Raw genomic sequence first — 13,851 nt, forward strand, 5'->3', positions numbered from 1 at the left:
AAACACAATTCTTTGTGGGCTAAATGTCAATTGTTGATTACAAACAATTTCACCTCTAAACAAAAGTTTCTTCCATTTATTTATTCCAAGCTGATATTGAGTCACCTTTTTGTCAAACGGACCTGTTTCTGTTTTCTTTGCTTCCACAGATATTCCCCTTAAACGTGGACCCTCGCTGGCATGGCCCCCCTCCCAGCCAGCTCTCTCTGGCCTTGCAGCAGGCCCTGGCTAAAGAGCTAATGCGGGCCAAACAGGGCCAAATTCAGCAGGGTGGGTTGGCATTTCGGCTCCTACAAGCTATTGCAGCCCTGCTCACCTCTGCTCACGCAGGACCTATTGTTATGTCAATGCACCGCAGCCATGCCCTCTCCTGTCCTCTCATGCGCCAACTTCACCTTTACCAGGTAAGGCTTGCTGACAATCAGTGCATAATTCCATGTTGATTCACAAAGCATTGGAACATAAGATTTTTTTCTCATTTCTTTTGCTTGATATCTGTTTCTTCCAGCGTCTCGTGTCCCAGGACATTGTGTTCTCTTCACTATTCCTTAAGGTCATTGTTGAGATGTTAATCTGGTTAGACAACCCAACTGTGGAGTCAGGACCATTAAAGACTCTGCTCAAATCCTTCGCTGGTCAGAACTCTCACAAACACAGGCACAATGATGGTGAGTGCCTCAACTCTTTGTCTTTTCAAATGTTGATTCATTCATTTTATATGAACAGTGAGTGACAAGTGTCTCTGCCCTGCAGTGCGTACAGGTTTCCTCCACCTGGCTGAGGCTTTGGCATATCATAGAGAAACTGAAGTGCCACTGCGAGCCATCATTGCAATGCTGAAAGCTGGAGACAGATGTAATGCAGAAGCAGAGCTCATTGGAAAAGGTATTAGTGGAGTCATTATGTTGATGTGAAATGTGCTTTTGTTTGAACTGAGCATCAGATTTATTGTTTTAAACATTAGTCAAATAATTAGTTGATTGACAGAGAGTTAATTTGTTACAGTTTTGAAACCTGATTTATTGTTCTATCAGGTAAAAACATTTTTTTTCATTTATCAAGTCAAAATGCCAACTGTTTTTCATAATTGCAAAGGTTTTTTTTAGCAATGATTGGCAATTGGGAATCAGAAATTGAGAGCAAAACCTGTGGAGAATTGTTTGATAGACCATTTGAACTTAATCAAAAGCCTCGTTCTGAAAGATTCATATAATACAATGAATTGTTACACCCATAATTAGCTGCCACTAAAGCACAAAAGCTGTTGCCACATATAATAGCAGCTCAAAGCCTATTACTAAGCATGCTGTTTTTATTATATTCCAGTGTTACAAGGGCTGATGGAGGTGAGGTCGCCGTATTTGGAGGAGCTACTGTCTCTGTTGATGACTGTTGGTACACAGAACGGGACAGCTGGCCCTGTTGTCACTGTGATTTCCTTGCTGCTTCAGGAAAGTGAGGAGAGAGCTGTGAAAAAGGAAGTGGATTCTACCAAGTGAGCACCGCAATTCTATCTCCCTCTCAAGTCATGCAAGAAACATTTACATTTGACAGGACTAAATGACAAACACGGCAGCCTGTGACAAAATAGACAAAGTGGCGCTTGTTGTCTGTGGCCTTGTACTCTGAAACTGCTATTGGATTCGGTTTGAAAGGTTTAATTGGTTTTGCAGCTTTACATTGGCTTTACAGATTCACTTGGTGTGGAAATCATAGAACAGTTTACAGAATCTTTTCTATGTTGGGTTCAAGCAACACTGCCAGTGAGGCAGGTACATATTGAAAGGTTGCTCATTGACAAATGAGTCTGGTCCAAGGTCCAAGTGGATGGAGTGATGGCATGTATTTGTGTTGAATACTGTCTGTGTATTGTTAGGAAAGGGAGTGTTTTGATTTAACTGTAGAAGCCATGTTATTACTGAAACATTTCTTTCACCAAATCAGGTTCCAAGTGACTCAGTATTAATGGTAAAATGTTGAATTTGTTGGTTGTAATCAACCAGAACATTGGTTACATGAAGCACATGAACATTGGGAATAATATTTTTACCTCATATGTATTGTGGCTGTATTGCACATTATCTTCCTGAGGTCTTGATTAAGGTTATAGGAATTTAATAGATCAGTTCAGTCACATCTCCATAGAGGTAACCTTTCAGTTTCACCTTTGCCAGCAGCTCTGAGGTGACAAAGTCAGGACTGAGCTCTGGGCTGCTGGTTGATTGGCTGGAGCATCTTGACCCTGAGGTCACTTCAGTGTGTCCAGACCTTCAACAGAAACTGCTGTTCGCCCTCAACAAGGTAAGATAAGCATTGCCTACAGATAGTGTACTTCTCTTGTCTTATCAAGTGTTAGTAGGGCGTTACTGATGCATCCTTTATTACTATTTCTCTTATTTCAGGCACGCGGAACCCCTGCCTACAGACCTTATCTTTTGGCCTTGCTTACACATCAGTCAAACTGGTCCACCCTCCTGCAGTGTATCAGTGCTCTTCTTGGCAAGCGGAGAGACTACAAGTACACCATTTAAAAAAATAAATAAATAAAAACTGTTTGTCTATTTTATGTCACTACTAGATTAATGTACAGTTATTACTCAGCAATAGTTTTTTTTTCTGGTTGTGATGAGATTTTATTAAGCATGTGGCTTAGTGGTAGAGTGGGTTGTCAGGTCGGCGGTTCGTTCCTGGCTTCCCCCAGCCCACGTGTCGAACTGTCCTTGGGCAAGATACTGAACCCCAAATTGCTCCCAATTGTGCCTTTGGTGTGTGAGTGTGTGTGAAGGCGTTACTTTCTTTCAACTGACGAGCAGTTGGCACCTGCCATCAGTGTATGAATGTGTGTGAATGGGGTGAATGTTATATGTAGTTGAAGCACTTTGAGTAGTCGGAAAAGACTAGAAAGGTGCTATACAAGTACAATCCATTTACCATTTACATGCTAAATGGTAAATGTATGTTAACTATCTGTGTAATGTTTTTCAGACTTGACCCATCATCAGCCCTGGATTTCCTGTGGGCGTGCAGCCACATCCCGCGTATCTGGCAAGGGCGCGATCAGAAGATCCCTCAAGTAAGATCAGAAGCCCACATAGGGTCCCTAGTTGTCACCATTTTTTCTGCGTTTTTGATGAAACAGAGTTCCTAGGGAGTTAATTCTGCTGAAGCTGATGACTCGTGTATTATTCTTTTTGTCTGTTCAGAAGAAAACGGAAAAGTTTGTGCTACGACTCAGTTCGGAGGAGCTCATCAGCCTGGTCGACCTGATCTTGTCAGAGTCAGAGCTCAACAGTCGCGACTCACCCCATGATGACAAAAGCAGCTTGGACCAGGCTTCCTGCTCCCTCATCCAATCCAGGCTACCCCTCCTTCACTCCTACTGCAGTGGAGATCTAGAAAACATCAAGAAAGTCTCAGAGTACCTCATCAACTGCACAAAGAAGTGGGAGGACAGGTAAGGGTTATATTAGTTGTCATCTAGTAAATTTATTGTTTCAACACTCATCTTCTACTGCATGTCTTTCCGACTTGGATGAGGGATCTCTCCTCTGTTGCTCTTCCTGAGGTTTCTTCCATTGTTTACCCGTTAAAGTGTTCTTTTGGGTAAGTGTTTCCTTATCCGAATCGAGGGTCTAAGGACAGAGGGTGTCATATGCTATACAGATTGTAAAGCCCCTAGAAGAAAATTTGAAGATTTGTGATATCACATTTTGTTGTATAAGGTTCGCCAAAGTGCTCAGCCCATCCATTTCAACACATTGTATTGTTCTTTCTAATTAGCCCAAATACAGACAGTTCTTTTTTTCCTGTTATGGTGTGCTGATAAACTTGGGGTAAATCGCACTAGATTTTCCTTCTCAGTGCAGATGAACTTTTTAGACTTCCTCTGTCAGCCACAATGCTGTGGACCAGGGAAAACTCGATAATTAGGTCTATTGGTGTGAAATTAAAACCAGCAGAAGTCGTCTGTACTGTGATCTCTTTAAAAGCTCAGTGTATTATAATGAAGCCAGGAGGATTAAGGCTGAAGCTCTAAACTTGCCTGTGTTGTGAATTCCTGCTCTGACTTAGCTGTCAGAGATCAGGGTGCAACTCTTTGTGGAGGCAAACCCTCCTTTCATGAATATGTCTCTGGTTATTAAACCACTTTAATGAGGAAACTTTGGCCAAGGTCAAGCAAAATTAGCTTCCGAATTACAGTATTTTAAGTACAGCTAAGCTGTCTGGTAAAATTGTTGCTAGTGAAAATATGGTAGGATAAAAACATGATGAAAGTAAAGGGTTTTGGCCTTGTGTTGAATAAACACTTGATTGTATGTTGAGCATTCTTCTTGTGAAACCTCACTGTTAGATAAGCTGATGTTTATTCCAATTACACACCAACCATTGAACAACGACGAGACTCTTTACTCTTGGTCAAGGTCGCTCTGATTTGCTTAAGTAATAAACTCTTCAATTAGTAGACATGACAAGAGCTTCAGGGAAGCCACAGCAACTTGAAGGCTAATTCCTCAGAAGTACATTACGCCGTTCTTGTCTAGTTTTTATTAATGTACATTAATTATTGTTGCTTGTAGACAGAAACAATAGAGAAGTACTTTATTGTGCTGTCTAATGTGTGATCTCATATCAACTCTGTTGATAATCCATTGAAAGAGATGGAGAAAGTGAATTTGACAAAATCCAAGATAATTTGTCTGTGAAAATGGGAACATTGCTTGCTTTATAATGTTAGTCTCACTATAGAGTAAAGCTCACTTGAGTTGAAAAGCTGTGGCAAACTTTCTATGGCTGTACAAAATTGGTCAACCAGTCACTGTCAATTAAATAGCTTCAAGCTACACAACTCAATAACATCAGGAATTACAGTCTTGATTATTTCGTTACTAAGCTTCTAGCTTTACCATGGACAGCTGAACTGTCCTAAACCAATAATAAAATGTATTTTGCCTAAAGTGAATGGCATATTCCTGTGGTTGGTGCCTTGTCTCTAAACGATGGCATACAGTATACATCCCATTTTGTTTATTTTGTCTTTCAGTGCGATGAGTAAGCGGTGCCAGAACTTGCTGCTTCAGATCTATCTGCACTTCCCTGAGGTCATCCAGCACGTTACCCTGCCTGAAGGCACCCTCAGCAGTGGGGGAGCTGCATATGGCAGCAGCTGCAAGGTAAAGATGTCTTGCCTGTTTCATAGACCAGACAGTTCTTACCATCTAAATGTAAGTGATTGTGTTGTGACATTTGAATTTCTATGTCCTGCTACCATGGTATAATGATATGTTTGTTTATTGTTCTTGTGAATATAATTGAGATGTCATACTCTAATTAGACTAGAGGCTCTTCATATTAAGTAAAATATCTAGTTAGATTTAGTAGGAACTTCCTAAATAAATTTGGATATTACAGAGTAAAAATAGATTTTGTAATTGCTGTACAATTAAGCCCAACAGGACAAGCAACAGTAACAAATACACTGAAGTATTCCATTGCTTATCACAAAATAGGTCACCAGTTACAACATGCTGCCTTCATTGAGCTCCATAAACTGCACACTCCACTGCACTCCACAGGAAGTCACAGTGAAAATTGGGATCTGATGTCATGACCATCTTCTTGTATTCATAAAAAAAACTGTTTCGTCTGTAGTTTACAATTCAAAGAAAAAAATGGTTTTGTTCTTTGGATTGAATAATATTATATATTTATCTCTTACAACAATGAATTCACCACAAAACTTCACAGTACGGTATATACTTATTTTATGTGTCTTTTTCAGCTTGATGTCCTGGTGCATCGCCTGGTCACACTGCTTGCTGATATAGGAGACTCAAAGTCTGCTGAGAGCCGTGTGTCTGATGCCAACCTTGCATGTAGGAAGCTGGCTGTGTCGCACCCTGTCCTTTTGCTCAGGTGAAAAAAACTAGGTGGTATTCCATGCTGTAGTATTTTGGGATTTAGTCTACAAACACTAGATTTTCTGTTGCCATAGCAGAGGGTTCATCCTGCTGATTGTTTTTCCTTTCTCTTTTTTTTTTTTTTTTCAGACACCTGCCAATGATTGCAGGTCTCTTACATGGTCGAGTTCACCTAAACATGCAGGAGTTTAGGCAGCAAAACCACATGACGTTCTTTAGCAATGCGCTCACCATCCTGGAGCTGCTGCAGCCGCTTGTTTTCCACAGCGACCACCAGAGGGCGCTTCAAGACTGCCTTCTGTCCTTTATGAAGGTCCTTAAGGTGGGCCGCTCACACACTCAAATCTTCACCATAGGATTTAGGATTGAGATCAGATGTAACTCCTTGTTTTAATGAGTTACAAATCAGAGTTTTACAATGCTCATACATGTATGCATCTTTCTACTTGAAGAACTTTCAGAGGACTCGTTATCCGTTGGTCTTCATCAACAAGTTTTTACAGTTCACACAGAAGTACATCACTCACGATGCAGCAGCCGCCATTCCTTATTTACAGAAGCACTCTGACATCTTGCAGTAAGTACATCATGGCAAAAATATCCTTTGAATGATGAATGATTTAATGACAGTTAAATAGCAAACCATGCATGAGTTTAACGTATTTACAGCAACTATGGCTTTGTTAGAGATTTTGTTTTGCTGTTTCTCCTGCCAGGGTGCTGTGTGCAGAAAACCCAGACCTGGTTCAACTGAAATCTCTGCTGGCTGGACTCACTTTGCCAGTGAGAAGTTCTTCTACAGAGGTTGCGCCAGAAGAGAGAGATGGTAAGCACAGGAGGATTTTCTGAATTCTGAATATGACTGAAACATAAGAACATTTAAAATATAAATAATCACCTTGCAATAATGTCTTGATACATGGTGACATTTTATGTAGTAAGTCTAAAGAGCCACTGTTGTACTCTTTTCTTGCAAACTACAATTTTGCTAAATAATTGTTTTTGCTCTTTACCAGACGACTTGGCCACTGGTTCCCTGCCGCTAGTCAACATATCTGCCTCAGTTTCACTGAGTGCGACTGACATGACAATGTACCTGAAAAAGATGTCGAGAGGAGAGGCAGTCGAGGGTAACTAACATACTGATGCAGCAATTTCACATGTATAAATTCTGTATCATAATGAGTAATGTGCTGTTTTCTCCTGTCTGCTACAGATGTGTTGGAAGTGTTGACAGAGGTGGATGAGAAGTCGAGGAGGAGCCCAGAGATCATACAGTACTTCATTGTGAGTCATAAACAACAGAAACAAAGAAAAGGTCAAGTGTAGTACCTGTCGGTGTGTAACACGTTGATCACCACCTTGTGTAACTGTTTGTAGAATGATCTGCAGAGACTCATGACTTCCTCTGAGGAGTTGTGTCGGAACATGGCCTTCACTCTGGCCCTGCGCTGCATCCAGAATAATCCCTGGTAAGTTTACAGCACTCTGGGTCAAGCCACCTACAGAAAGCGTGCTGGAACTGAGAGGAAATGTGTGGCGATAGATAAAGAAGAAAAGCCAATGATTTAAAAAAAAAAAAAAAAAAAAAAAAAAAAAAAGTTATAGTGATACTTATCTGTCTATCAGTCAATCTTCAATCCATCTGTCTGCATATTTTTATTTGTTACCATTTACTTTTCACAATGTAATAGTATATGTTTTCTATGCTGCAGCTTGGCAACAGACTTCCTGCCAACTTTCATGTACTGTATGGGTAGTGGTAACTTCGACGTGGTACAGACTGCTCTCAGGAATCTTCCAGAATATGTGCTTCTCTGTCAAGGTAAGAGGGTACTTAGTCACATTCTTGTTGACAGTGATCTGGTAAGAAGTCTTGTCTTATAATCACATGACCACAAATATTTTTTTTAACGAAGCATGCATCCAAAGTTCTAGTCAGTCACACATCCATAGCTGCATGTTGTAATGTGCTTTTTTCCCTTCACAGAACACGCAGACCTCTTGCTCCACAAGGCGTTTTTAGTGGGTATCTACGGACAAATTGACACCAGTTCAATGATCTCAGAGTCTATGAAGGTCCTTCACATGGAAGCAACAACATAACAACAAAGTGTGCAACGCCACATCCGATTGGAAAATAGTGAGATTAATTTTCAGCATTCCAGAGCTTTTTATTGCCTTTAGTTCAAACATTGCTCTAATTTGATCGTGACAGATTAACAAATTCTCTGGCTCTTCAGTGGTACAGAATAAAGGATCCTCCAGTGAGCTGGTAGCTACCAGTAATATAATAACTTATGGATAATTTAGAGACTTCAAAGAATGCATTAAAATTCCTTCTAAATTAGTTGAAAATGTCATAATTAAAACTGGAAAATTCCTGTTATTCTAATAATGCCACAATTAGTGCATTCAGTCATTTTTAACTGATGATGTAATGATACATTAACCAGTAATGAAAAAGATAGCAAGAACTGGAATATTATTAGGTGGTGTTATTATATAATCAGTTAAAAACAACACAGCATATATGAAACTGGAGTTAATACTTAAATGAATATTATAAAATAATAAATATTATAATATTATTTGTAATGGTTTAATTAAATTTAAACAACTGTTTTTATTGCATTTTCAGACATTTTAGAGGGAGTTTTTGCACTTCTGCAGCTATATTACTAACAGATACATTATTACAAATTATGGAGCCCAATATTTGGAAAATAGCACACTAGTTTTGGCTTGATATTTTTTTATGAAATATCAACATTATATAAAAGCAGACTGTATGCTTCATTAGTAGTTGTTTTTAATGAACATGTAAAAAAAAGCTAAATGTTTTTCATCCCCCATCCAGTGTTGTATCAGTGTGGTAGCAATTTTCCTAAAATTTTTCTCAAAATTTTGAGTGTCCAAAATCTAGGTCATTTCTTTTGATGTCACAATGCTATACTGTTACCTGAACACCATCTGTGAGCCACCTTGATGTGAACTGAATAAAATAATTTTTGGAATATGCCTCTTTTTAATTTTTCATTGAGCTTTATCTGACAAAAAGTGAATAGTGTAACATATTTCAGCAGTGAACCACTTCAGGAATTCAGTGGAGACATTTTACCACAGTTTAATTGGAAAGCAGTTTAATGTTGAAATTGTAAAAACACAAATTTCACATGAACCCACTATTACCTTTCAGAATAATATTTTAGCACCTCAGACAAGATGGAAGGGGAAGAAATAAATGGTGCAAGGTTTGTGGCTTTTAATTTCATTCCAATAATTCTTGGATCCTGATAAAACTGGAAACAGCTGTCATAGGTACGCTTGCTCTTCACTGGCATGTAAGAGACAAATTAAAGGCATGATGAATATTCTGTGGTGGAAACCATTTGGCCATGAAAGTGTGAGTTGTTTTGCCCAGTGCCACTGACTTCATCTGAAAACCTCTTGATGGAGTCAAAGGGATAAGTTAAACAACATGTAGTCATGCTGGTAAACTAGGAAAGTGGAAGTCCCTATTGATAGTAAATTAACCATGGTGGTAATTGTTGAATCACACAGACCAAAGGGTGCTTTGAAGACGTGATGTGGGTAGGCCATTTTAAAGCAGACTGTTGCTAGTGTTTTGTTACATAGGAGGACATGAAGATGAAGCCACAGCATGGTTAAGGATCCTCAGTGAAGGTGAGACATGTCCACACTGGTGTGTCAGTGGAATCTGTCATTCACAAATTACAGACATTCAATAAGATACACGGGCTGGATGGCTGAAAGCAGGTTCTCTCAGACTACATTAATACAGCTTTTTTTGTTTTGTTTTTTAAATGTAACACATTAAGAAAGGCTAGAGGTAAAAATGCTCTAAATTTTGATCTAAAACTGACAACTGCCTACTTATGGCAGTTTTATTGTGTAAAACAATGACATAATGAAACCCATGTTTCTTTTATCTATTTGGGCAGCAAAAGATATAAATAGGCAGAGTTGTGACAACAGTCGTACCGATTTCAAATCCAAGACATTGTGAACAAATTATACATGTGCCTTTGTCTTCTGAACCCCCGTGAGGCCTCCAAATCCCCTTTAATGAATATGTATTCACACATCCATCCCTAAAATTAATTTGTACATATGTAAACCCAATCATGTCCTACCCATCATGCCTCATACCTGCTGATCTCTCTCTGCTGGCTCTTTCTGATGTGTTAATTGCACCTGTATGGTGTCCTATAACTAGCCAAAAGCTCTGTTTATGGTTATCAATCAACTTACTACACATGTCTTAGCAGCCTGGGCTCTTGGTCAGGCGCCAGCATCCTATTGGCTGGGCAGCAGTGAGGCGGAACAGAGATGAATGACAGCTAACGAGGAAGTGGTGGGAGTGGGGGGGTTGGGGGTGCGCCGGCCTGTTGCTGAATAGTCTGACAGACCACTGACAAGTTAACAACCTCTGCCTTTATTCATCATACCAGGCTGGATGCCCTCAAATGCAGCTGCTAACAGCTAATCGCTCATTTGTCCATGCTGAACATTTTGCTCATGGTAATAAAATATCTTTATAGTACATTTATTGAAGTAACCATTGTCATTGGGAGAAAGTAACTAAGTACATTTACTCAAGTACAGTTGTGAGGAATTTGTACTTCACTTCAGTATTTATTTTTTATGCTGTTTTATACTTCTGCTCCACTAAATTTTAGTGGTAATTATTATACTTTTTACTCCACTACATTTATTTGACATCTTTAGTTACTAGTTACTTTTCAAATTAAGATTTTACATTAAAAAAGCAAATATTAATCTTAGAAAATACAGAATTAGTGGTTTCCACCTCTTACAAAAAAGCAGTGTCTAGTTGGGGCCTCTTGTCATGTTTCAGATGTCTATGAGTTGTTAGCAGTTCCAACAAAGATTCCCCCTCTAAACTTCACAAATAGGTTAATTTAAATAATAGTTTGAGAACCAAAATGTTTTGATTGTCCAATATTTTACAAAAAAAAAATCCAAAGAAAAGTAAAAAGTCCAAAATATGAATACAATTTTGTGTAACAGAACTTTTTTTTCTTCTTTCTTTCCCCATTAATCATCTCAGGACAAACTTGTACTAAACTACAAAACTGTAGTAGTTAAATTTAGCTCGACCTCAACCAGCCAAAACAGTAAAATTCTTCTTACACGCTTTTGCATCAGTATATCACTCAGAAGGGACATTTTTGTACGTGAACTTTCACTTGTGACACTTATTAAACTTATACACTCTATTTTGCTGATAATATTTTGGTATTTTTCCCCACTGATACTTTTGTAATGGAGAATTTTAACATTGTTGTATCGGTTGTACTTTAACTTGAATAAAGCATCGGAATACTTCTACAGTTGTCAGTGGGTCTTCCTGCCCATGTGAAAGTGGACAGTGAATGAGCAGCGAGCAGGAATGCGACCAGTGGAGGCTTCTCAGCTACAGGAGGGGCCCTGATGTGCTGCTACCTGCCCATGCACATCTGTCTGCTCTCCGTCTTCCTCTCAATGGCACCCTCGCCTTAGATCATCTCCTCTTCCTCCACGCTTGAGTTGCACTTGGCTTGCGTGGAAAAAATGTGGACCGTCTCTCGCCTCTCTTCTCCCTGGCACTTTGATGTCTCAAGTGTGATTGCTCTTGGATTGTGGCCGCTTTCCCTTGAAGGTTTTGACATGAAAAGCAGGCTGAGCTCTCAGGTTTATCCCATGGCCAGTGATCCAGGACTAAAACAATCAGCCTGCTCACTGTGGGATACTGTTACCAAGGAGAGTGAGGCACCAAGCATAGGGGCTTCCTCAGCCATGAAATACACTTTTCTTCCAAGTTACAAACACATTTTAGGTGTGTTGATTGAATTACACCAATCCACGCTCCCATTAATAGATTTTAGTTTGAAGTTTGTGCAGGCAGACACTAAAATACATATGCAAGCAGTCAGAGAATACATTCCCAGTGTGTTTGCACAGAGGTGGACGACTGAAATGATCCAACATTTGTAATGAATTAAAAAGAAATGAGGCTAGTAATTGCAGTTAAGATTGACCCAATCTGATAAGTATGATAATGTGACATGTCATTAACAGCAGAGGCATAAGTGACAACCCTTAAGCTTCCCTTACACTTTCATTAAATATTGATCTTATCTGTGCTCATTGCTGTTCCAGCCTGCAAATTACAGCAGATAGATATATTCCCATGACAGCGGAGCTGATGATAATCATCCATCTTCGCATGACATTTGGCAGAACTCTTGTTTTATGAGCTAAAGTGCCAGTGTAGTGGATGAGAAAGAATAATAATTTGCAGTGTTCACGATCTCCATTATGTTAGATTGTATCTTATCACACCGAGGGCAGAGTGTGATAGTTAATCCACTTCAACCATGTCTGTCAAGGAAAAAAGGGGGTAAATAGCCCACATCATTTAATTCGAATTTCAACTCATTGAAAGTGTTTTTTCTGCAACAAATTATTTATATTTCAAACTTTTAGAATATCTTATGCAAAATTGAGGTTAGACTCAATGAGTGTTCTGTTCATTATTTGGCTTTTTTTTTCTTTTAAAGGGGCTATAATCAATATTATTCTAATAAGTAAAGTATCAAAGTATCATTGTGTTTCGCTGTCCAGACCACAACTTTACTGTTTTGGTTCACTCTCACCGCTCTCTTAGCGTCGTGTTCAGCTGCAGCGAGTGGCTGTTTTCAGTGATAAAGCTCTAAAAACCTACTGTACACTACCTGCTCAGCACCAAATGGAAGACAGACACAGTTAGCGACTAGCTGGTGAACATAGTGGAGCATTTAGCAGCTAAAGAACCAGCTATTTCCTAAAAGAGAGCGAATATTGGTCTTATATTCATCACATGGTCAGAAACATGACTCAGAATGAATGATAATGTTGCTCCATATCTGCTTGATGTGTAAATAAGCAACTGTTTTCTAAAAAGTTCACCATAATCAACTTAAAAGATGATGATATGTCAATGTTGTGTTCACAGCTTGCTTCCACTACCCCCAAGTGGCCCAAAAATGATCCTCACACACGTTTGACATAAAAATATTCTGTTTTGAGTACCTGTGATAATTTAAGCACAGAGAAACTTTCCCTCTTCAGCAGCAAAAGTGAAAACAGCCTTCTATTGTCGAACTCTATGCATACATCATTCTGCACAGTGAAGGTCAAACATCTAAGTGAAGTAGCAATAAGCAAAACCCTTTTTTGGCGGGGGACTTTTAAGTGTTTTAATCATTCCGTTATCTGAGATCCAAAAACACACACATTTGAGGGGGATTTCAGATGTCCCTTTCCCTCTACTTTGCAATGAATGAATGCAAGCTCAAACAAGTCCATTTCATGCTTAAGCCATCTGAAGGGCCTCCCATTGGTGGCTTGGTAAACCCACGGATAATGCACATTCTGTCCCTGCAGTTGAAGTTCTGGTAATGATATGATGATTGCCATTTTAGCTGTGGATCTTCAGTGTTGCCTTGTCATCCAGGGAGCTAGAAATACCTGAGAGACCAATAAGGCCTGGCATTAGCAATTACTATTGTTGTCTTAATGCCTCCTTCAATTATCCAAAAGCAGATCTTTTGAGCAACTACTGTCAGAACCTCCCCCACTGGTTTTTCACCAATTTTGTCCCTGATTATCTGGATCAATGGGTATTAAAGGACTCAAGCAAAGACAAACACAGTAGTTTGAGGGGGTGGGAGAAGGGGGTCTACTTTCAAACAGACCAGAAATCCCTGTAGCTACCTGTGTGCCAGGGACAAACGGAGATGGCTATTCAGTCGTCAGTCCCACCACACACAGTGTTTATTTAGCCACAGCTAAGACACTTTTAATCTATTTTGCTTTTCCCCGCAGAACTTGCAAACCCAAAAAATGATTTCTTTCAATCTCTGTC

At 39.4% G+C, this 13,851-nt stretch overlaps 1 protein-coding gene across 6 annotated transcripts in view; it reads left to right on the top strand.

The window, feature by feature from the left end:
- ints1 (integrator complex subunit 1) overlaps window positions 1–8,939 on the top strand; it is an 18,441-nt gene extending 9,502 nt beyond the window's left edge. For 4 of the 6 annotated variants that reach the window (XM_044180234.1, XM_044180239.1, XM_044180236.1 and 1 more), the window contains exons 31-48: window positions 150–404; window positions 509–668; window positions 754–885; window positions 1,327–1,495; window positions 2,175–2,301; window positions 2,403–2,518; window positions 2,986–3,073; window positions 3,204–3,454; window positions 5,042–5,171; window positions 5,780–5,913; window positions 6,048–6,240; window positions 6,371–6,495; window positions 6,635–6,744; window positions 6,935–7,048; window positions 7,135–7,205; window positions 7,299–7,390; window positions 7,634–7,743; window positions 7,909–8,939. In XM_044180234.1, coding sequence (XP_044036169.1) covers window positions 150–404; window positions 509–668; window positions 754–885; window positions 1,327–1,495; window positions 2,175–2,301; window positions 2,403–2,518; window positions 2,986–3,073; window positions 3,204–3,454; window positions 5,042–5,171; window positions 5,780–5,913; window positions 6,048–6,240; window positions 6,371–6,495; window positions 6,635–6,744; window positions 6,935–7,048; window positions 7,135–7,205; window positions 7,299–7,390; window positions 7,634–7,743; window positions 7,909–8,024 — 2,493 coding nt within the window. In that variant the 3' untranslated portion in view covers window positions 8,025–8,939. The remainder of the gene's footprint in view (window positions 1–149; window positions 405–508; window positions 669–753; window positions 886–1,326; window positions 1,496–2,174; window positions 2,302–2,402; window positions 2,519–2,985; window positions 3,074–3,203; window positions 3,455–5,041; window positions 5,172–5,779; window positions 5,914–6,047; window positions 6,241–6,370; window positions 6,496–6,634; window positions 6,745–6,934; window positions 7,049–7,134; window positions 7,206–7,298; window positions 7,391–7,633; window positions 7,744–7,908) is intronic. The other 2 variants (XM_044180238.1, XM_044180240.1) reach the window with 1 other exon arrangement.
- The last annotated feature ends 4,912 nt before the right edge of the window (window positions 8,940–13,851 follow it).

This window comes from Siniperca chuatsi, linkage group LG21 (genome assembly GCF_020085105.1).
Source record: "Siniperca chuatsi isolate FFG_IHB_CAS linkage group LG21, ASM2008510v1, whole genome shotgun sequence".
Taxonomy (NCBI): Eukaryota; Metazoa; Chordata; class Actinopteri; order Centrarchiformes; family Sinipercidae; genus Siniperca; species Siniperca chuatsi.